The 24,002-nt window shown below is 39.4% G+C and overlaps 2 protein-coding genes across 2 annotated transcripts; one reads left to right on the top strand and one right to left on the bottom strand.

Moving 5' to 3' along the window:
• The first annotated feature begins 1,037 nt into the window (after nt 1–1,037).
• Nucleotides 1,038–15,818, top strand: maneal (mannosidase endo-alpha like). Its single transcript, XM_006631256.3, has 4 exons — nt 1,038–2,877; nt 4,874–4,983; nt 12,794–12,870; nt 13,691–15,818. Exons 1-4 carry the CDS (start codon nt 2,370–2,372, stop codon nt 14,325–14,327), a joined length of 1,332 nt encoding a protein of 443 aa, XP_006631319.2. The 5' UTR covers nt 1,038–2,369; the 3' UTR covers nt 14,328–15,818.
• Nucleotides 15,819–17,363: 1,545 nt separating this feature from the next.
• yrdc (yrdC N(6)-threonylcarbamoyltransferase domain containing) lies at nt 17,364–22,755 on the bottom strand. Its single transcript, XM_006631382.3, has 6 exons — nt 22,234–22,755; nt 21,333–21,528; nt 20,642–20,756; nt 19,885–20,004; nt 19,263–19,405; nt 17,364–18,419 (listed from the first exon to the last, which is right to left on the bottom strand). Exons 1-6 carry the CDS (start codon nt 22,409–22,411, stop codon nt 18,350–18,352), a joined length of 822 nt encoding a protein of 273 aa, XP_006631445.3. The 5' UTR covers nt 22,412–22,755; the 3' UTR covers nt 17,364–18,349.
• Between the last annotated feature and the right edge of the window lie 1,247 nt (nt 22,756–24,002).

Raw genomic sequence — 24,002 nt, 5'->3', positions numbered from 1 at the left:
GTTAAATCCATCATATCAAATGTTAAATAAAAATAATTCATTAACATTAAGTTGCTTTTGCGAGTTATCCAGACATTTTTAAGCTGCAAAAACGGTGAAGGTTTTTGAGTTCTAAATACAATACCTATACAATAATATACAAGTCTCTCTCTTTTTATAAATCCACAGGGACAGACATCCTTGAACAGTGATACTGACAGTGCTGCAGTGCACAAATCTTAAGTCATTGTTAAGCTCTGATGTAGATATTGAAAAATAATCTGATAGATATTTCCCTAAGTGTTTACTAGGGACTCTCTAGCACATTATAATGTGAGGAAAATCCTACTCCATGTCTTTTTTGTGGGAATGCAATGGGAGATCATCCAACATTGAATGACAGACGTATACAGCTTGTGCACTTAAGCTCCATTAATTGTGCTCCATCTGTGTACTAATTCCTCAGTGACAACGTGACTGCAGATATGCTTTCTGCAAGAGGTTTTAATTTATTTTCAATGGTATACATACAAAAAATAATGTATTATATTAATTTGATTTATACACTTAATTAAGACCAGCCTTTAAAATGACCCCGGTCTATATTTACAGTATGAGCACTGGCAAAACGGTACTTTTATTAATCTTACGTGTTACTTGGCATGTGACCACAGTCATGTTAGTATGCGATGCCTAAACAGCTAGAAATAGATCATCGAGGGAAATTACCCAAGCCAAACTGGCAGGCTGGTTTAGAGGATTATTTTTTCACGGGGGAGGGGGTGGACATGGTGGTGTAAAAATACATTTATGTGAACATCAAATATGTACAAAAAGGTAGAGAGGAAATTCCATAGTAGAGGAGGACAGAACAACAAAGGTGGGCAGCTTGGTAATGTTTCTGTAGGCACAAAAAATACTCTTTAATTGAATAAAACAGGTATTCGAGCTTCACAAGTAAACATACTCAACGAGCTATAATTAAAAGGCAAATATCGAATGTATTAATGACACTTCTATCCTCCGTGACAGCGCTTTGAAAAAAGCAGTATCTCCACCCACCCCCTCCTTCCCCCCTCGCTCTCCGCTGCATCACACACTAAACCGGCGAGCAAGAAAAGGCCCCTCCTTCCTGGTGGAGAAAATGGACATCAAGACACAAGCTGGTCCGAATGCCAAGCTCCTCGCCAGCGCCGACATTATCCCCGCAGACATCAAAACGCTCTTAACTGAAGGCATGTAAGGAACACCCCGGATCCGGATGGAATGACAAGCGCAGTCGGTGCCGGAGGTTTGCGCGGAGCCGAGGCGGAGAGGGCAGGACTGAGCACCGAGCACCGAGCACCGGCTGGCTTCCCCGAACACCGCTGGAAACGCAGGTGGATGACAGCGTTGGCTTTCGGAGTGGCACCGTTGGACGACCAACGGCCGCTGCCCGACTCTTAAATCAGCACCGAACACATTCTAGTGCTCTCGGCTTGAAAGTTTTTTTAAAAAAATTTTATTCATAGCTAAATAGCACAGAGACTTTTTTTTTCCTCCCAATTAAGGTTTTTTAAGGTGGCTAGACGGCGGCTGGCGCTTCACGAATGGAAGGCTAATTTAATTGGGGTTCATGAAACATGTACCCATGGATAGGTACAGAAACAAGATAATGAAGTGGCGTGATTTCGTCACTTTATTACCATTGATTTTTAAAGTACAGTTTTACAATAAGAGTACATTTAAGTTACGTGTAAAGATATAGAGTGTAAGCTGTAGATGCCAGACACACCGAAAACGTCGCTTTTGCGTGTGGAAAAGAAAGAAGGAAAACAAACACCGTTAGGTCATATTGTAAGCTGTTGTATTTTGGATTAACTGGTATACTGTCAGAGTGTGGCTGAGGATCTCACGTTTGTTGTGTTGGTGGGCAGCAGTACACCGTTGATCTCCTTTACTTTCTGTGCCAAGTTCGGTAACTTCATCATGAAAAGTCCTGGAGTTTTCATTTCAGCTTTGGGCGCTAACGATAACTGCAGTGCATGTCACAGAATGACACAATGAATATTGTCGATTTTGAGAGGGAAGTTATGCCTCTATCGAGCGCGAACGCTACTGATGCTGTGCGTTACATAAACTACCGCAGATAATATTTATAGACGCCATCCACGTTCTCCTTGAGTTTTGCGCTCGACTTTTTCCCAGATCTTTTGATGGAGGTTGCGCGATAATTTGGTTGTCCCAGCTGCTTTATAAACAAGGGTGACAAGAATTGAGATATTAAGGCCACTTAATAGTGACCTTCCGAGTTATGCTATTGCGTTTCCAGAGAGAAGGAGTGCTCGCACGTACTCCAATGCGATAAAAGGGCTGTAGAGAGCGGATCGCTCGGATTCCCGAGACCGAGAATGGCCAGGTTGCGCAAGAAAGCGTGCGTGGCTCTTTTCTTGTTCACGCTGTTCATTTTCGGTACCATGATGGGCTTGAGGACACTGAAGCCTAGCGATGGGTTCTCCGACTTAGCCCCGGGACTGGAGTTAATGCCCGTTGCTGGCGACAGAGCGGACCGGCGGTCGATCTCCAACGAAGTGGTCGCCTCTCCAGCTCAGCCACGAGCGGTGGGCAATGCTAAAACCGCCTTGTGGAATTCCAGCCCAGATAAAGGCATATTCTACGATGTCCATATCTTCTATTACGTGTGGTATGGAAATCCAAAAGTAGACGGAAAATATCTGCACTGGGACCACGTGCTAGTGCCCCACTGGGACCCTAAAGTTGCTGCCAGCTATCCGAAGGGAAGACACACGCCCCCTGAAGACATCGGCTCCAGTTTCTACCCGGAATTGGGACCCTACAGTTCCAGGGATCCAGTTCTTCTGGAATCGCATATGGAACAGCTTAAGGCATCAGGAGCAGGTGAAGTATGAGGATGGATCTATGGCGATTTAACTAGACGCTTATGTTTGTTTGACTAAATATCGTAGAAATGTACCCCAAACGAGAAGAAGATGAATAAGATTCTAGGACTGAATGTCAACAAAACTGTAAAATCGATTATGTTCATTATTTGACCCCGAAGAGCCTTTACACGTTTTGCAGGTTGCAATCTTTTCACCTCTGTGTCATCGATTCGGTTACTCATCGATCGCCGTTTAGATCCGACTGTTAAAAGCGTGCTTAAAGTAACAGGAGCGCTATGAGACTGGGCAGAGGAGTCAAACTGAGAGAAAGCGGTTTGAAGAAACCAAGCCAGAAGGATCTGCCCACGGAGATGTTTTTTAATCACGCCCTAAGACATAATAAATCCGTGGACTTACAAGTGGCATTAATGGGTAATGGACAGAAGAAAAAAATCTTTAACATCCTAGTAAAAGAAACTCTACTAGAGTTTCCGTTCTAGTTTCCGTACTGCAAAGGTTTAACAATTAGGGTCACAAGGGTTTTGTAGGTTAACAAAAATATATGTTTTATTTTACTGCATTTTCTGTGCTTGCATTTAATATATTTATACTAAATGGTGTAGGAAAGTGCACAAATCAATTTGATTTTAATTCCTTTCGGCGTATAAATTTTATTCTGCGTTACTACCGGTGAACTTTCAGCACTGTGCTGATGGACAGCTCCGTGTTCCAGACGTGTTCTGCGCCACATTTCAGCTGAAACACTACAATGCCAAATCCGTGCTGTATGCGTGTATGAGTTACAGACCGACCTATTAACTGGGTGTCTCGTTAAAATACGGGTACGATTCGTAACTAGTGCTTAAAAACACAATAAGTGCCTTAGTACGACGCTTTTTCTTAGTGTTACAAAGCTAGTGTCGATTTAACCTTTGTACCTGGTCAAGAGATCTAAATTCTAGGTTCTTATACATTGCAATCATGATTAGTTTATTTGAAAAGCATTTCTTTTTTACAGCCTAGCCAAGTTTAGCTTTTAGGACAGAAACATGTATAAGTAAACTGAACTCATATCAAAGGCCTTGTTTGGATGAGTTAGCACTGTGCTTGGTAATCTTTCAGATGTCATCCCTTATATTGAAAGAGCCGTAGTAATTTGCCCAGTGATACATACCATATTGTTAACAAAGCGCTGGAGGTCCTCTTAAATTTAAAGTGAATTTTGTGCTGGAAACAGAAGGTTTACTTAAGCAGTTTACTTAATAGCAGTTTTTGGCCACAACTCTTTTATTATCTGTCCATGTGTGAAGCCATGCATTTCCGCAGGATCACAGCTGAGTGATCTGCACTCCTGTCTCGACAGATGGTAGATGAGGAGTGATTTGAAGAAAGTAAACCTAAAAACGCGTACGTATTGAAAGCAACCGCATCAATAAAGGCGCTCTAAAACACTTTCCAAATACATATCCAATAATTTAGGAAAGATAATTCCATTCTTAAATAACTTCTGGTGTAAAGCCCAAGAAAAGGGAGATTCTCCACCTTCTAACACAAGAACAAGATTCACCTTATTCATACTTGCAGTGATTTATTTCTATGAAGATTTTTGGTAGATTTTGAAAGTCATTGTGTGTCCCTGAGCTTGCATACTGCAATTGCAAGTTAGTATTATTCCACACTTTCTTTTGGTTTAAGCCTTGTTGTACAGCTACAGTAAGTGAGCAACCTTCCTGCTCAATTGAAACCTTTTTCCCCACTCCCAGAGTTTTATCCAGTAAAACTGGTTTAGGAATTTTCGAGTTGTCTTAAAGTTGACTGAACTGGAAGTCATTTATTCTCGGTGCAGAACCACAGCTCAAACGTCCCTTTAACAAGCTGCAATTCCTCCATTCCAAGTCAGGAAATGAAGAATGTGTAACGATCCTTAACATGGTCCCCTTTTTCACTCTGGAACAGCTGCTAAGATCTACAGTTTGCATAAGGCATAACGTGCTTCTCTCGTGTTCGTTTAGGGGTGCTGGTTTTGTCTTGGTATCCACCGGGCTTGGCTGATGACAATGGAGAAGCAGCTGAAGACCTGGTGCCAGCTGTAATGGACGCTGCACACAGGCACAGAATCAAGGTAAATAAAGGGAATGAGAGCATGCTTGAGCGGACTGTCAGTCGAGTGAGGGAAGTACACACCAGACCTGTGGGGCTAGTAAAAGGAGGCTGGGAGTTGTGACTGTAGCAGAATGCAGCCCCTGGCCTAACTGTACCAATTGCATGCTTATTGATCAAAACAGACAGTCGTTTTTTTTAATCGCATTACACACGAAGATGTATTATTCTTAGTGGAAACAAAACATGCAGTGGTAGCTGGAGTGTTGTAGTTAATGTGGTGACTCTTGGCATATTTCTACAAAAAGACATCATTGCTTAGACTAAGCAACACAGCTTGCTGACAAAAAATCAATTGGTAATTAATTGAAATCCCTGAAACAAAGGAACACTACTTAAAGTCCTTGTTTCCAATTTACTCTAAGACACTGTAACCTTTTCCTATCATTCAGTTAAATGTCCATCTCTAAATGGGAGTGTTATTCTTTATATATCACAGTAACCTATAGGTGCACCAGGAGTGCATGGCCATAATTGGTATTAAATAACATAATTCCTGAAATAACATCTGAGAAAGTACAATACTTGTATAATGTGCTATGTACTTTCAAACACCAATCTAACAAAAGCAAACAAAACTAATCAGTGAGGTTTATAATTGCAGATGGTGCAAAAATGTCCTGCTTTTTGCACATACCTCTCAGGGCTGAATCATTATTCCAGTCCATACTGGAATTTCTGCCATACCATTTAAAATGCATCAATTTCAGTTCAGTCCAAGGACATAGGGTTCCAAATGACAACAAAGCATATACTGAGTTCATATTGTACAGATGAACCTGAAAGAAAGGGCTGTACAATGTACTGGGACAATGTAATCTGCAGTTTATAGAAGATATATTTAGCAGACTGGAAGGTATATAAACATACCCTTGAAAACCTTTGTACAATGCACTTGAAACCTTTCATTCAAACTGCAACTCACATTGCAGTGATTCCCTTAATGCCGGACAACCATTGAAAGACATATTACAGTCTTTAAGGATTTCAAAGTGAGTTTCAAATGGGTTTTCAAGGATCAGCTTCAGAGCTTCAGTCTTGAACAACAGAGACGTAAAGTATGTAAATTATCTCGAAGACAGAGTAAGGCACTCGACATCAGACTTGATACAAATTAAGAACATCTAATTGTGATTTTGGAATTAGGAAGCATTCAGCTGGACAGGAAATGGTAATTAATAGTGCTATAATATGAGCTCAAAGTAAGAGAAAGAGAAAGAGAAAGAAAAATCTTTGTAGTGCAGGTTTGGTTATTACTTTAATTACAGAGTTCTTTACTTTTCCTTCTCTCTCCATGGGGGATAGAAATAATTAATCATCTGATTCCATGTAACATTTTAGGAAATAAGGTAACAAATACCAAAATGCATTTAAAATTCAAATTCTAATGACAAATCCACCAACAACCACCAACTTTTGGAAATCACCTTAATGTCCAAATCCTGGGAGCTCAGTGTGAATTGAAAACATCTGTTAAACAGAAGGAAATGTCAAAGAGCCCCATTTGAAAATGTATTTATCACCCAAAATAAAGGCTAAAAGGTGAAAAGCATGGGGTTCTAATGTAGAAACACATGTGCACTATTGAGACAAGCAGTTTGTTAAGACAAGTGCACCACAACTAGTAACAGAAAACTACCAATCATGTGCTGCTTTTTCCTTTCTCTGAACTTAATCTGTTGTTAGATTCTGCAGCCAATGACTGAACTGAATATTTTCAAAACACAGATGCCCTGTCTGTCCAGCTGTAACAGTCAGACTTTATTTCTGAAAGAAAGACAGACAGGTGTATACAAGGAACCTGTTATCTGTCAAGAGATGTCACATCTTTGACAAAGTAATTGCATAACTGCTTGGGAGACATGCGACTAAAAAAAGAAACAACACAGGCATGTCATTATAAAACTAGAACAATACTGAAGGCAAACATTACATCTGTATTTTTAACTCTAAAGCACCAGCAGGACTGATACAGTTGCAGTGCAGCTGAGCTGGTACTTTGGATTCCACCCATGTTATTAATTGTTATGCAATTTATATTAAAATATCACTCCCTAGAGAAAAAGGACAACATTTATAGGGGTATATTTTAGGAATATAATTTTAAAAAAGCAGTTAGGTTTTCATTTGAGGCTGTGTAACAAGACGACTAACAGTGTATGTGAATTTCATGATTCTCAATTATATACATTATTGTATTCTAGAATTAAATTATTCATATTTTCTAGAAATAATGATCTTGTCATAGCTAAATACTGTAATAATTTCAATTCATCTACACTGTGTGTATTATAGTGCCCTTTAGTCCCGTTTCAGTATGCAAAGAAACACCCTGAGGGAGAACAGGCATGTTTTTGTATTGTCCATGAGTAAGTGTTTATTATTCTTCCATGGACTATGGTGTAAACAGTCCGTTGTTATTGTCCGCTTTTCATCTCAAATTGCAAACATGATCCCGCTGAATTAAGTAGCTCTTCAGCTCTCTCACTTAGAGAGGTGGCAAATTAAAATGCAGTCCTTAATTTATATATCACTAAGGAGTCATTATGAAGGGGCAGGGATATTAGCAGGAAGACACAGTGCCTTGTTCTGCTGTTGCTCTCCTGGAATCCAGCACATTTTTCATCCTGTGTTCAGACCCTGCAATTCCCTTTTCAAGTCTTGGCATCATCATCAAAGACATCAGAACTGAAGAGTAACTGAGAACGTGCGTTCAGGTTTCTGAGAAGATATTCTAATGATAACTTTTGCAATGCAAATTCCAATAGATTGTACTAGTTCCCTTTAACACTGCACTTGTTAAATACCCGGGAAGAATAACAGTCAATGAATGAATAAATTCTAGGGTCTTTGGATGGCTGTCATGAGCCTAATTAAGCAGCAAGAGTCATTTCTAACTGACTGGTGCTCATATGCACCTGGGATTTCTGGTTTTCACCTTATCTGAGCTTTCCAGATTCTGAAATGAACTGACTGCTTGGTTCCTTGCTTCCCAAAACTTTTTTAAGAAACATAGAAACACTGCAAAGATCTGCAATTGTTTCACAGACAGCCAGTTTTTTCTGATCTGCTTTGGCCTCTTATCAGCAAGCGTGGTGCCTAAATACTGCCTATGTCCCCTAACAATGAGGCCCCTACAGGCTTATACTTAAGCTAGTAAGTAGGGCAAGTTAGACACTAGAGAGGGGGCGAGCATGACTGTGCTCCTAGTTAATTGTGCCAGTTTCTGCTTTTACATATTTCTAATGTTGGTTTTCCATTCTCTGTACCTTCCAATCTAAACCAAGGCTTTTTCCAACTGCAAGTCACCCACTTCATCTCTGTGCAATGCTGAAGAGCCACCATCACTTTAATAGTTAAATTGAGAGGCAGTTTGACGAGCCGTGTGAAATTAAGCCATCTCTGCACCCTACTTTCCCCACTGTCAAAACAGCTTCAACCCTCCAGTCAACATGGAAGGGATGAGCACATCTTTCTCCTTCCTCTTGTAGTGCCACTCTTCAAACCTAACCTATTTTTAAGGCTGGGATATCACAGGCTTCTGGGAGCTGTGTGAAAATCCACAAGCACCCTGAATGAGTTGATGCCCAGCCACCCTGCTCAGTGCTTAGCCAACAGTCCATAACAGCTTGGGCAGTCCTGGCATTGTCCTCATCTTAAGTGGACAGCACTGGTCTCAGAGCTCAGTCTGCACTGCAACAGCATCTTTGGAATAAAAGGAAAGTTGCAATTGAGACCTCAGCATATTGATCCAAAGCCCATGTTCTGACATCTCCTGAAGGATCCCAGGAAAGGGCCTAATTTTTCACTTCTTTTATGAGATGAGCAGTAATTCTGCACCATCTGTGTTGGATGAAGTCGGCTTTGCATACATTTTGACATGGCTAAGTTTTTCAGGTGTGTCTCTACTGCTTATGTTAGTATAGTACATATGGGTTCTGAGCAGTGTGAAACAAGTTTCTTATCTATCAAACTTTAAGTTGTAGACAGAATGGAAAGATTCTAGATGAAGTTAGTGTATTATGAATATTTTTTGCTGCGGTGGCTTTTGTTTTTGAAGGCAAGCAATAACCTTCAGCAAAATCAAAAATTATTTTAGTCATAAAAAGAAAGACCCATAATTTGAGTTGATTTTACCTGTGAAATATTTGCTGTGAGATTCACATTAAATTCACTATATATTAATTTCTGGGAGAGAGAATTATATTTTTAAGTACACAGAAATGAAAGAGCTGAATTATTAAAACTTTCAGCTCAAAGGTAGAAAAAATGAAGAAAAAAACATGCATATATTTCAAATTAGTGCTCAATTTTTCATGTGGCTGTTCGTAAATATTTATTGACTCATGGGACACTAAAACAGATGTGATACAGATGTTGAAACAACACAGTATAATACTAGATTATAGTGTTTGAAAATGTTTGTAGTACAATAAGAAAAGCAAACCTTACTGTATATTTACAATTTTAATTCAATGATGTGTACGCTTTTAGATATCCACTAATTGTGTGCCATTTAAAACATAGTTATGTACAACGAACAGTGGTACAAAATATGGACTGTTTTGAGTTTGTTAGCTGCTATCACTTGAAATGATTAAGAAACTTGGAAAATGAATATGGCTCTGGAATGTCCAATTAAAAGGTTTTTCACACTAAATCAATTGTTTTAGTAAATCACTCAACAAACCAAATGAGCTAGGATGACCTCTTCACCTTTGTGACCTTTCTCATGGTATTAAATCCCAACCATGGTTAATATAGTTACACTTATTTTTAGTCTTGCTTCAAAAAAGATTGTAGAACAGTTAAGTCAGTAACCAAAAAGGCACTACTAATATATGACGTTTTTAAACAATTAGAAACATTTCCTACACTAACAAAACACACTCAAAGAGCAGTGCAATCTTTTTTATCTTTAACACAAATCTCTGCCACACGAGTTGTTTTATACTCCTAACAGACCTTTTGAAGTTAAGATAAATTAACATTTTCCCAGTCACCATATTTTATCGATGCCACAGCAAAAACCTAATTTCTAATGTTTCCTCCTTTTTTACCACTGCAAATATATTGCCTTGGTGTATTCCACAAATATATCCCAACTCTTATTTAACTAAACTAAATAAGCACAACAGATTCCCCCCCATTTTTTATTTCCCTCAGCCACTACACATCTACGCTGTGAAATCGAGGACAAGGCCGTGCACAAAACATGTTGCTACGGTTACTGTTTGTGAAGCACAGGTTCTTTGTACACAATTTTCTACCTTTTACAAGCTTTCCTGTAATCAGTCTTTGTTTTCAGCCAAGTGTGATTTTAACCCTGTCTCATCTGTAGTTTACACCAAAGACAATCACATTTCTTCTGGCTTGGAAGGCATAACAGGGATTCGAATTCCCCACTGCATTAATTTTGAAATACACTATTCAATTGAACATGGATAGGCAAACCACTTTTTACGTTAAGCAATATTTTAAGTGTGGTCTCCAGGCACACTTCTAATTATATATTATCTGTTTGTGTGTTGTATGAGCAAAGATTCAGAAACATTCAAGGTCTGCATGAACAGGTCGATTAACAGCATGTTTCTATGATTGCATTAGCCTGAGGGGCCTTTCTGAATCTTTCCAGTGCACAGATTTAAGCCTTCAGCCCTTTAAAACATACTTCAATTGTTCAGGTCCCCTGCTTCTCTGAATGCATTTGGACTGTTTTTACAAAAATAAAAAGTGTCACTTTGTCAGAAACAAAGAAGTGGGCACTCAACTGTCTTCCAGTTTATTCTGAATCATAACATTTTTCTACATATGGCATTTAAAAAAAAATCCAACTCTATATTAAAATAATACATCTTAAGGAGAACAAATACAGTGATGTACAAGTATTTTTCTATCATGGCAAATGAAAGTTTAAGAACAATGATCTTTCACAGTAATTGGTTTAGTACGCTTTAATATATCCCAATACAGGGATGGTATAAATTTGTCTGAGGCAGTGCATACAAAGAGCAGAAACTCCACAAATTAGTCTGGCTTTCAAACTACTGGGTAAAAGGTTTCATTTTGAACACAGACCTATATTATTAGTGTGTTTCAGAGCCAGTCACTGAGATTTCTTCCACTGCAGTTTCCTTGTGCAGGGAAGCAAGCAAACATGGTTTTATTCCCACACTTGCTGTCCAGCTCTTTTGAATTCCACTTGAGTACTTTCAGGCTCTTTTTGAAGGCTAATGCTTGTTGGTTAACAGCGCCCGGAGGATTCTACCTCGGGGGAGAAGAGTATATTTAATTTAAGGTTGAATAATTCTTAGGGTCATTTACTTGACTTGCTCCGATGTTGCCGTCAGACAAATGCTGTGCTAATGTGCATTAGACCAAAACTCTGACACACAATCAATGAATGAGTCTGCTGCATTTTCCCTAAAATAAAACCTGCCATCAAACAGAGGTTGTTGCTGCCTTTTCTGGCGTGCATTATTAAACTGCAGTATAGAAAGTGGCTTCATTTCTGTATGTCTGAAAAGATGACAGGGAAAGTATAGTGTATGTTTTAAGTTAAAAAGCAGAAATGTAGAAGATAAAAGGATTTAAAAAAATAAGACAAACTACAAAAGATTAAAAAAATATATTTTTTAACCCAAACCCATCTCATGGCTTTGAAACTATTCAATTTGTATTATTTCAATGTCTTGATGATGTGGTTAAAGAGCCTATATGATTTCCCCCAGATAAAGATGACACACCTTGAAAATGTAATGTGGTAATTTGGCAAAGCTTCCAGACAGAGGTTAAAAGCCTGCAACTGAATTATTTAGGTTCATATTAGCAGCACAACAGAGGCATGTTGAAGACTAAATATGTACAGTAAGTGACAAAAGGTAACAGCACATGAAGTAGTTCATGTTTCCTCTTAGAATTGCAATCGATTTTTGGCAGCAATCACTACACAAACTCTGCTTTTAACACCAAATTCTTAATATCTGGTAGAACATAGCGCTATCCTTTAAACAAAAACTTCAGTGACAAAGAGCAAAATGAGTGGAAAATTTGAAAAATTGTATTGTTTGTACATGTCGTTGTGATTTGTATGTTTCTTTTATAGAGAACTTTAATTTGTAGCAATGTCTGGGATCAATATTTTAGAAAACATATTTCTGTTGGGACTTTAAGGACACAAAGCTATGAATTGATATTCCACTATCATCATTTCATTATAATGCACACTTAAATGTCACATTTTTATAGGTGAAATATGAAGACCCAAGAGAATGAATTCACACAAATGGGCGTTTCCCCAGCACTTGATTGAGAAACTTGTAGAGAGGCTCTTGAGCTGAGATATTAAGTTAAACAGCTGGTGTAATCAATGGCTGGCCAAAATGCCATTACCATACAATCTGCTACATTTAAAATAATATATATATTTGGCATAATTCACTGCAACTGCAATATAATCGTTAGGAAATAGGCCCTAGCGTCTGGGATCTCGTTATGATTTGATTACCTATAAATGAAGCAGATGATTTATTTTTAAAGAGAAGCCTGATCTCCAATGAAATCCTAACTTAGGATGCATTCACATACAGAAAAACAGCATAATATGAAGTATGGTAAAAAAAATCAAATGCAAAGACTTTCAAAGGAATTACACTCTTTTTTTAGAAGAAATATGTCTTAGAAAAGTTGCAAGTTAGAAAAGAATTCTGTTAGGACTTCTGGGGACTCCAGCTCAGTTATGTCAAAGCTCTCACTGAGGAATCTCTTTACAGGTAGCCTTTCACATCCAGCCGTACAAAGGAAGGACTGACCGTACTGTTCACGACAACATCAAGTACATCATAGACAAGTATGTGAATCTTTAATTAGATTCCTTATTTGTTTTGTCATCGGCTACTTACTATGGGAAAAAAAATACTAGACTGTATTTTTTTTATAAATAAGCTTCATTTGTCTTATTTAGCAATTAAGTAAGACACTGTCTTCAACAGCAGATTTGCTTTTGAAAATAGCTGGTTAAATATGGATAAGGTTCACATTTGACATTTCATTAACAGAACAGCAGGTAAGGGTAGAACTGATACTATCAGTAGAGTCTGCAGGCTGTTTGTTACAGAATACTCTAGATCAGGTATACAGTATGTTGCAATTAAGCTTTATAAGAAAAGAGGTGCCTGCTACATTTTCCAGCTTCAAAATATAATTAGACAAGTGTTTGAAGTTTTATTCTTCTTAACCCATCTTTGGTTTCGGTCTTTCCCCAACCTTAGTAACTAAAGGCAATTAGAAAGCCCTGGTTGTTCTGCTATTGTGCTAGCACAACATGAACGTCCTGGGTGTGTCACTGACCTCTAGACTCACCCAGGTAGACAAAGAAATCAAAACCAACTAGAAATGATGACAAAACACCTTGTGGTGACCTTGGGGGGAAAAAAACACAAAACACTTCATTTGGGCAAGCAGGCAAGTTCAATACGATTTCCTTTTAAGAGCATTTCCTCCTGAATTTTATTGCCTAAAGCTATTAAAAATGGAAGCATTTACAGTACATTTTAAGTTGCTTTCGACACAGATGCACTCACCCCTCATGTACTGTATGTAAATGAAATCAGCTAGTGATCCAGTCAGGACTAAATTAATAGACCTCTTCTTTTTCTGTGCATTAAAAGGTATGGGAACCATGGAGCGTTGTACAGATTCAAAACCAGCACGGGGAAGATCCTGCCTCTGTTCTATATTTATGACTCCTACCTGACCCAGCCTGGGTCCTGGGCAGACTTGCTGACCGTGTCTGGGTCCCACAGCCTGCGGAATACCCCCTACGACGGCGTGTTCATCGCCCTCATCGTGGAGGAACGGCACAAGCACGACATCCTGTCCAGCGGCTTCGACGGCATGTACACCTACTTCGCGTCCAACGGCTTCTCTTTCGGCTCCTCCCACCAAAACTGGAAGGCCATCAAGACCTTCTGCGACGCCAACAACCTGATGTTCATCCCCAGCGTCGGCCCCGGTTACATCGACACCAGCATCCGGCCGTGGAACAACCACAACACCAGGAACAGGGTCAACGGGAAGTATTACGAGACTTCGCTCCAAGCGGCGCTGATGGTGCGGCCGGAGATCGTCACCATTACCTCCTTCAACGAGTGGCACGAAGGCACACAGATCGAGAAGGCCGTGCCAAAGAAGACGGCAACGCGGATCTACCTGGATTACCAGCCCCACAAGCCCGAATTGTACCTGGAACTGACCCGGAAGTGGGCCGAGCAGTTCAACAGAGAGAAGGAGCAGTGGCTCATGTGAGGGATCCTGCCACGGTGGGGCAGCTCCAGTCTGCTACACTGTGAAACCAAGAGTGGCGTTGTTTTCATTTGGCTCATTACAGAAGCTGTATGGCATTGTGCAGGCAATTGAAAATGGTTTTGGAGGCCTTTTTTTTTTAAATCAAATCCTAGGAAAAAACTGGCTCTGCATGACGTGGGACTACTTTTCAATTCAATTGGGACCCCAGCCTTTTTCTGCAATCTCATTCCTACAGCTGCAGAACCTTCCATTTCTAAGTGAAGCCTTTGCGGTTACTTAGATCCAGCTGTATCCATTCCTGTGTCCTTACTGCATTTCTTAAGTAAATCAGATATCCAGTCAGATCTAATGCTTGGTAACCTGAGAGCTGAGTTTCTTCCTCGCTTGCAGTACAACTCACTTTGTAAGCCACCAGCACCAGCACGGTCAGTCATATTGACAGACAAGTTGCTTTCTCACTGCTGCTTCTGAACTGAGAGAGGTCTGGCTGAATGACGGCGATATAATGGCAAAGCATTGGTTTACTCAGTAACCTCGCCATCAGATCAACAGGATAAGAACTTCTCATGTCCAACAACTAATCTCATTCAAGGTATTTTGTGTGTGCAACATGGAGAAAACACAAAGACTGAAATGTATGAAAAGAAATGAACAAGGATACAGCATACACATATAAAAAGTATTCTGTGCATATTCAGAAATCGACACAGATGTAAATGTATTCCTGCATTGCATATGTACTGTATATACATCTACCTTCCCTTGGCATTAAAAATACTTAACCCAGGACAAATTGAAATCAGGGGGTGAAGAGATTGTCATTAAGGTGAATAACCAGAAAGAACATCGCAGGATGATTCAGGAGTAACAGTCTAAAACAAAGCTTTAAAGCCTGAGTAAATGTTTAAAATGCTTAAGTTTGGGACAGACTCTTCCACCTCATCTGTTCAGTACCATGAAACGAAGAAGATACATCAGAACCATTAAATGTACGTTTTTTTCTCTACCATCAAATGCTGCCCCCCCAAAAAATATATTTTTTACCTCTACCTACTAATCTAAAGAAAGAACACCCGACATCTCCACAATGCATTGCACTTTTGTCTCATCTACTTACAGACCCACTTTTGGGTGTTCTTTCTATTTCATATTGCTGTCAAATAATGAAAGTGGATTCCTTATCCAGGCAGCCATATTGGTCAAAGAAAAGAAGACGTGAATTTTGATACACGTTGATTACTACTCAAAAATATGCTAAGCCTTTACCTTGTATCCCTAAATGAGGTGAAAATTGGTATTTGTAAAACCAAGCTATAATGTATGTAACCTATTTATAATGGCATTGTGAAAATATGCGGTTTCATGCAGAGGTGAAGAGAGTAGTTATTTTAAGAATAAAAGAGTGTGCACTCATCTGTCTGCTTTTAGAAAATCAGTACAACAATGCAGCCAATTTTGTACTCGGCTAATAAAATAGAAGCTTCAATTCTTGATTCCATGTAGAGCTCCTAGCATTTGCAGTCCTATCTTGCAGAGTTGTACAATCAAATTAAACAAAAAATACTTTTGCAATGGAAAATAGATCATTCTAAATTCCGTACAGCATAACAACAACTACACTTCTAATGATCTTATGCATCCAAATGATTACATTCTGCTTGTGATTCACAGGTACGACACCATAATTTATTTTACGCACTTTTGAGAAGAGCATACAGCTCTTCTCAAATATTCAGTGAACACGCTGTCAGAATGAACGAAATTTATGAAAAATGAAATTTATGGGAACTACATCGTTCTTTAGCAATGACTAAATATACTATGCATTCAAGAATAAGATGAATGCAATCTCCTTGCTGATGTGTGCTCAAGCAATTTCTATCAAACAAAAGAACAAGTAAAACACTGATAGTCCCAAGGGGAAGAAATATTTGAAGGAAGATGGAAAGAGTGATTACTTTACTGTCACAGAGCAAATGATTATTATGATGAATATTGCTTTGTGCCATTTTGCCACTGGTTTGAATCCAAGAATGTTCTTTAAAAGGATGTGTCAGTCTGAATATCATTATGCAAAACATAAGAACAGCACGTTTTCTGCTGTGATCATTCTTACTCCACAAGAGACACAGAAATAAAACATTAAAAAAAAGGATATCAGAAAGAAAAGTAACCCAGGAGTAAATGTGCACGTTTCTGATTAAAATATTTTACAAGATCAAAACATTCCAATATGTACAAAAGATTAAGCTCTAAAATAACTTAAAGTTTAAATAAAGTCTCATTTAAAAATCTATATAAAAAGTGAGTCTGCTGTCAGTTAACCATTATGAAAGAACTGGAATAAAGTCCCCCCTGTCATTCAATTTATACAGTACATTCCTCCAGCAAGCATATAATTGACAGACAACTTGTCTGCAAAGATACTGCTGATAAGGCAAACCAGTCATCCAGTAAGAAATACTACAGGCTGAAGACCCAGAACAGCTTCAAAGCACAGTTCTTACTACGAGAGCAGATGTAGGTACTGTGCTACCAGAGGCACACTGGTGTTCACTTAAACCATAGAGATACCAAATTCAATTTAATGGAGCTTTATACGGAAGAAGAGTATATTTATTTTACAACTCTACTGTTGCTCAGAAAGATGTATTAAATACAGGCTGGTATGCCCCTGTTCAGCTTGTGTTTCAATTGATTCTACCAAGTTTTTTTGAAAAGCTACGTAGCATTTGATACTGGAAATCCTTTAAGAGAGATATGAATGGTGCTCAGATCAGGTAGGCCATATAAATAACTGTGCACTGCAGTACAATTACATTTGATAAACATTCACTGGACTGTGAACAGCACGCCTGGTTGCCACATTTCTGACTAGCCCAGTCCACCTGTGTATCATTTACCATTATCCTCTTAATATCAAATAACCCTCTCTGTGGTACAGTATTATTATTGAAAACATATTCTAGAATGAATTTGACAAGATACTGCAAAATATCTTAAAGATCTGTCGGTTTTGAAATGAACTACAGCACAAAGAGGTCATTCTTTTAATATGGAAAACACAAAATAAAAAAATCTTTCAAATGCTATCAAAAGACAGAATTCCTATCAGTAACCCATCTTGGCGACTTACAAGTTTAAAATTGGAGGGACAACCACAACGTCTGAGAGAGAAAATAATCCCAAAGGAGTTCTAAACCAAATTAATTGTTACAAAGGTGAAAGGAGGCACATTGAATTAAAAACACCTTGGCTGTAAAATATTAATGACAGGCTTAACTAGTGGATAATGAAAAAGCAATATGGTTGAGACTACCAGTTCCCAGGAGAACTGTAAGTGTTTGTGAAGCTCTTTCATCTTAAGAACTTGTATTTTAGGGGATTTAATCTATTTGTTCCTTAGATTCTGGCACAAACAAGCTGTTTTTTGTAGCTCAGAGATTGACTGCTGGTCTTATCTGGAATTATGCCATGCACCACTAAGTACAACAGCAGAATTTTAAAAAAAAAGCAGGCTGCATTTAGGAAGCAGCATGAGAATCCTTTCAAGTACTGCACGCAACCTTGGCTCAGTGTTGAAAACTGAACAGAAAAAAAAATCCACGAATGCTTAGGATTCATGTATTCACTCAGCTTTGCATCAGAGTGCTTGTATCCTTAGGTCTGCTCTATAAACCCTTTTTCATACCTTAAACGACCCTGGAAAATCACATTTAGACAAAAGAAAGGACAAACATTTTGTCTGTGCTACACAAAACATCACATTTTGCTCTAAAGATAAGTATCAAGGTAAGTATCTTGAAGACATTACTTCTGATTAAGTTTTGACATGGAGTAATGCCATTCATCGGTATAAAATCATATGAAATGTCTTCTTGCCAGAAGTCAATCTTTGCAGTAGAGTATCCCAGCTTGGGGTCCATGTCAACAGGTTTGGACCAAAGGAAATCCAGAGTCTGCACACACCTTAGCAAAAGTCATTTCTGCATCTCATAGGAAGCCAAGTGGATCCAGTATATTTACCGATGTGCAGGTTTGAGCAACAGTCTGTATTTTTTCTCTAGAATTTCAACAGTAGGTTTAAGTGCACTGTAAAAAAAGTGGAAGACAAAAGAAGGTAATGAATAAAAAAAGATTTTAACAGTTCATAAAGACGGTATGCATCCAAAGAGCTCTACTTTTCTGAACTATCCTACTGAGGCTCAATTAACATCAAAAGGATAAAGCCCGTCCCATGCTAATACTAATGCAATATACATCAGTTAAAAAGCATTTTGCCTGACTTAAAAGAAGTGCTTCCAACATTTAGTCCTTGAGAAGAATTATAGCTCCTATTTAAAACCTTGCAGCAGAAAAGGTTATTTTTTAGCTGCAGTGCATCAGCCTTGATGCTGCAGTAATAAAAGCGAGCCCTTCTCAGAACAAAAACAAACAATAGTTTTTTTCAATTATAAAAAAAGATGAAAGAAAGGCACCTGAAGAGTACAATGTTGCACATCAGAGACCCTTGGTGTCCAATCCCAATTCAACCTTGCCAGATGTGCAATACATCTAACTTGTAACTGGAAATCCAGTGACATGACCAAGACCCAAACCTGCACTAACTGGGCCAAAGAACATGTTTGGCTTTCTGTAGATAAACTTACATAACGCACACTCAACACATATTATCCACATACTAAATCAGTCCAAAAATGTCAACATATTGATACTGTTGAAAATGTTGACTCAGATGAAATTGCGGGTGGAACCAAAAGATTTGCTGAAACCTTGATAATACTATATGTACAACACCAGTTGAAGTAAATGGATATTTTGCATTATTAATGAGTTGTGTGAAGAGTAGGAATCGAACTCCAAATGGACTAAAATACACCAAATACTGTATAAGGTATATTTAACATTTGAGTGTATTACTGGCATGCTACATACCAGCCAGGCCTAATGATGCTGTATTGTCCTGGAGAAGACAGGTTGATCACTGTTGATCCCAAACGACACTCTGGACTCATCGTGTCACCTATCGGCCCACCATCCACAACAAGGGCTAACCAGGGCCACAGCTCACAAAACTCCTTCAAAGAAAATAACACATGACCGCTGTAGCACTTGCAAAACAAGCAAAATAAAAAGGAGATGAATGGTCAGAAAACGAGTCACGTATTTAATATATACCTTAAAATGCAGTACGTAGGGATATTAGTGTGGTAATGTTCACAAGAGAAAGAACAACTACTTTTTGACACAGTGAACTGGTTATATAAACTAGGGTTAGCTACACAGCTAGACATAATTACCTGAAAAAAAAGGCACGTCAGGGCACGAGACATCCCTGGTACAGAAAATAGTCGGGAATGCATTGCTCTGGATAATAGAGTTCACATTTGCTTTTGAAATTCAGTCCAATAAACACGCAGTGCTCTTTACCACCAATCCAGTGGACAAGAATTCATTTGCTTCAGGCATTTTGGAACACAGGCTAGAGAAATCACCTTGACAGACACCATACGGTTACATCAACTAAAAACACCGCCTGAGATCTTCCTGCACTTACATCCACTACGAGGGTACTGGTCTGCGTGCTGACATTCGCACTGGTGAGAGCGAGAGGCTCCCTGCACAGCTGGGCCAGCTTCCTCATGAAGGCATGGTTGGGAATCCTCACGCCCACCAACTGCAAAAGGAAGATAAGCAGAGTAAAAGAGCAAACAATATACTGCAAAGCCAACAACTGCAGCCACAACAGCTCCAGGGAGGTAGCTATGACTCAGGCCTTTTTTACTGTAGATTTGGATTCAAGAGTTGCCGTTTGATTTCGGTAGATCAGGTGGAAAACTGTTCACACATTGTAGGTAAGGGTTTTATCGTGGAGTGGGCCTCATTCTTGAGGGAAAATATTTAGTGAGGAACAGAAAATGAAAAACCAGCTCTTCCTTCGAAGCTGCCTCCTTTTACAGATAGGATACTGGTGTTACAGAGAGAACAGGTGGAGAAAAGCTCCCGAATGCAGGCTCAATTTCACTGGAGAACGACAACGAGAGGCGCGTTCCTTCAGAAACAGCGGACGCCTTAACTTTTAATCTCCTTTAAATATTGACTATGAACTGGAAATGTAGTTAAAGGAAATTGTTAAAAAAAGGACATCTCTAACAGAAAGGTTACAGTTATTGAAGTCAAGACTACTGCAGCAAAAAACATCCCCATTACAATAAACTCTACTGCTAAAATGACATGATTTAAAAATTACCATGGCAACCCTACTTCTCTTTCAGCACGGCATCTGCAAAGTCTCCACACTGTGTGCGTCTTACCGGAGTGAATGGATTGAGGTCCATGTTCAGTTCCCCGGAGCGCTCCAGTACCAATGTCACAGGGCCTGGCAGAAGGTCTCTAAGTAACTGGCCAGGAACTGACACCTTACAGTACCTAAAAATCCAACAGCCAGGTTACTTGTCCACGAACAAGTTAAATGCATCACTGAGCTCACATTAGCTCTATTAGGATGACTAGAGTGTGTCTGTATTTTCTCTGAAACAGCACAAATAACTAACAATGCTAACTATCACACTCCATGACCTTTCCTGCTCCATTCACATTCCCACCAGCAGCAACAATCTGCACCCTTACTGTCTATTTGATATAACCCATACAATTACAACCCCTATCCCCCGTTTCCATTGCAAATACAACAGCACCCTCATTCACTTGTTATTAAACATGACCCAGTACTGACCGACAGGTCAGAGTGGAATATAAGCAGGCAAAGACGTACATTTAAATCAAAACACTCAATGACAAGTAAACTGCTACTGGAGCAGTGCACACCTACCAAAAAAACTATTTTTTTTTTACCGGTAATATTATACAGCACCTGTATATATTGTATATATAAACATATTTTGTTTTCAAGTTTAAGTTTGTCATGAGACAAACAAATGATAATGCCCATACAGTTTACAGGCTCTCCATTCAAAATATTAATTAGACACCTGTGAAACTTACTTATAAATATCTTCTATTTCTCCCACGCATATGGCAAGAGGTTTCTCGCCATTTCGTCCTTTGATGTCATAAACCCTTTTAATGGCGTCTGAATTCTGGGCTAGACAGGCTAACCCGTATATTGTGTCTGTTGGCACAGCCACGACTTGTCCTGCCTGTAGAACATGAACTGTGGTGTCCAGAATTTTTTTCCAGTCTAAAATAAAAACACATATTTAGAATAGGTTTTATACTGTGAATTGTCAAATGCAAGTATTTTATATCGTTTTTTGCCTTCTGATAAGGGTGTGTGAAAAGTCTGAATTTAGTGATGCACAAACTCCTGAAAATGTTACGAGTAAAAGCGTTTATTGGATAAAGTATGAAGGAAGCGGTAGTTCATTGGCGAACATTTAATTTAGAACTACATGTACCAGAGTTCTTTGCGAGGGGAGGTTGTGGCTGAGGACTGTATGACTTTTCTTAGCGTTTTATGTTTGGGACAAATAAAATAACAAACCCGACAGTGCTAAACTGTTTAAAAGAACAGAGCTATGGATACGAACAAAATGTTTAATCCACAATATGGCTAAAGACAGATACGGACTCCTCGCCGACGGAGGTGAAATATATTTCCAACTCCCCCACGCAAAATAAAACTATTAATTATCGCAATATTACAATACACTGCTCATTAAACTCAAAGAATAGTCTAGAGACCACCTGACATGACAAGTACAAAAGAAATGCCAAATACAATTATAAGACGATAGATACATGAACTTCAAATCAATAAATACGAATTGATCTCGCCGCTGTTACTGTATAGTTTTTTTTAACGATCGGTGACATGAGTGGCACTGTCAAAAACGGAAAAGACAATAAAGACCACGGTAAACGGATGCTGACATTTCCAGGTTACCTTGCTGACGATCGCCCTGGCAACCCATGGGCCCGTTTCTCGCCGGCGGCTCCAGTTTCAGCACTTTACCCTTCAGCTCCTTACACATCGCCGCTGGTTTTACCAACGACCTCCCAGCAAACGCGCAGGAACGTATCGAGGCTTTGATATTGTCGGCAAACCGCACTACAACCTGCATGAAAACCCCCAAATTTCGCTTTTCCCCAGTCAAAGCATGGTCTGTGCGGCAGAACAGCAGCAGCAATCTGATGTAACCATGTGAAAGCTATTTCCGGGTCACGCCTTCTAAAAGAGCACCCTGTTAATTTAAATTAAAGAGGCAGGGAGCAGAGCTCGTCGAGTACTTTTGCATTACCTGAGGAGTACTTTAATACATTATGCATAGTTTGCTTTTGCACGGAACCCTGGTAACAGCTGAGTTAACATGCTTAGCTCATAAAAGTTTTGATTGATGTGGACTTCAATGAGCATATCGAAGATCTTATGGCATTCAGGACCTCAACTCTTGTGCATGCGGTGGGTACAGTTTTTCATTTATTTCAATTTGAACTGGTAGTAACGGGAGGCAATTATGATTGTGTTCAGTCTCGTTCGGAACGTTGTCTTAAGATAGTGCCGAATTAAGCACATTATTGTCCTTTCTGTACAGAAAGTTTAGAAATGTCTACCCTTTCTGTATTATTACTACATTTCTGTTGAGATGTGGACTGTTGTGTGTCCAGAATCAACGGACATTATTGGTTCCACTAGTTGCTCATTAAAATAAATCACCTGTTAAAAAGGAGACTAACGAAGAGGAAGTCTGAACCCCGACAAGCTCACGCGATGGCAACAGGTACTATTGAATATACTGTCATGCAAGATGCAAACACTGTAACGTTTACTTTAGAAAATGGAGGTACCCGCCACTTTTTTTTCTCCAGGCGAGGAAAATGCGGAGAGTGACCTGCGTGGAAACGAGAGACGCGACCCTGCGTGCCTGCAGGTCCGTAACCTTTCCGGAGAAATTTCCGAAACAAACGCCCAGTTCCCGGCCGAAGAGAGGCGACGCCAGAACAGTGCCCTCTGGATGCCTGTTTTTTCCTTCAGGATCCGTGCCTTGATGACTTGAATGGTAGGCTGGTGGAGCTGAAAGCGTTGACGGACGTGTGTCAGGACCTCGTGGAAGACCTGCGGAGTCTCCAGGGCATTTTGGAGGTTTGTTCGGCCTCCGTCCCTTCCTCACGCAAACTCTCCCGTCGGCGAAGGGGACGCCTAACGTTTTCTTTCTTTCTTTCAGAAAAAGGAACTAGAAAAAATTGCTGGAGCTTCTAAGCCGCTGAGAGATGACGTTTCAACAGCTTAAAGACAAGCGCAGGATAACACAAGAGCGTTATCATCCATGAACATGTTTACACTGAAACGGCTTTGGAAGTCGGGAATAATTGGCTTTTATTTGCAAAATTAAAAGTAAGAACATGTATGGCTCTAGGTATATATATTTTTTTTGTCCTGTTAAAATTGAATGTTAGACCTTCTGTTTGCTCAAGTCTGATGACTTCTGATGAAATTTGGGTTATGAAAGCTGTATGAAGTTTTTTTGTACAGGAGTAGCGTGGACCAAACAACATGCAGACCTCAGGCTGTCAGGCTTGGAATCCATACCTCCGGGACACTAACTCTGGTGTCCCCCAGGGGTGTGTGCTTAGTCCATTGCTCTACTCTCTCTACACCCACAACTGTAAGGCCAAACATAACACCAACTCCATCATCCAGTTTTCAGATGACAC

Source organism: Lepisosteus oculatus, chromosome 11 (assembly GCF_040954835.1).
Source record: "Lepisosteus oculatus isolate fLepOcu1 chromosome 11, fLepOcu1.hap2, whole genome shotgun sequence".
NCBI lineage: Eukaryota > Metazoa > Chordata > Actinopteri > Semionotiformes > Lepisosteidae > Lepisosteus > Lepisosteus oculatus.
Note: the sequence above shows the minus strand (reverse complement) of the source record. Positions and strands in the feature narration are given on the sequence as shown.

Bases quoted from the DNA above. Each gene is read 5' to 3' on its own strand.
- yrdc (XM_006631382.3), bottom strand. From the start codon at position 22,411: ATGCAGGTTGTAGTGCGGTTTGCCGACAATATCAAAGCCTCGATACGT. The intron at 20,757-21,332 runs GTAAGTTTCACA...TTGGATTTTTAG, and splicing joins GAAATAGAAGATATTTATAA to GTACTGTAAGGTGTCAGTTC. The intron at 20,005-20,641 runs GTAAGACGCACA...TTCCTTTTGCAG, and splicing joins ACCTCAATCCATTCACTCCG to TTGGTGGGCGTGAGGATTCC.
- maneal (XM_006631256.3), top strand. From the start codon at position 2,370: ATGGCCAGGTTGCGCAAGAAAGCGTGCGTGGCTCTTTTCTTGTTCACG. The intron at 4,984-12,793 runs GTAAATAAAGGG...ATCTCTTTACAG, and splicing joins CACACAGGCACAGAATCAAG to GTAGCCTTTCACATCCAGCC. The intron at 12,871-13,690 runs GTATGTGAATCT...GTGCATTAAAAG, and splicing joins ATCAAGTACATCATAGACAA to GTATGGGAACCATGGAGCGT.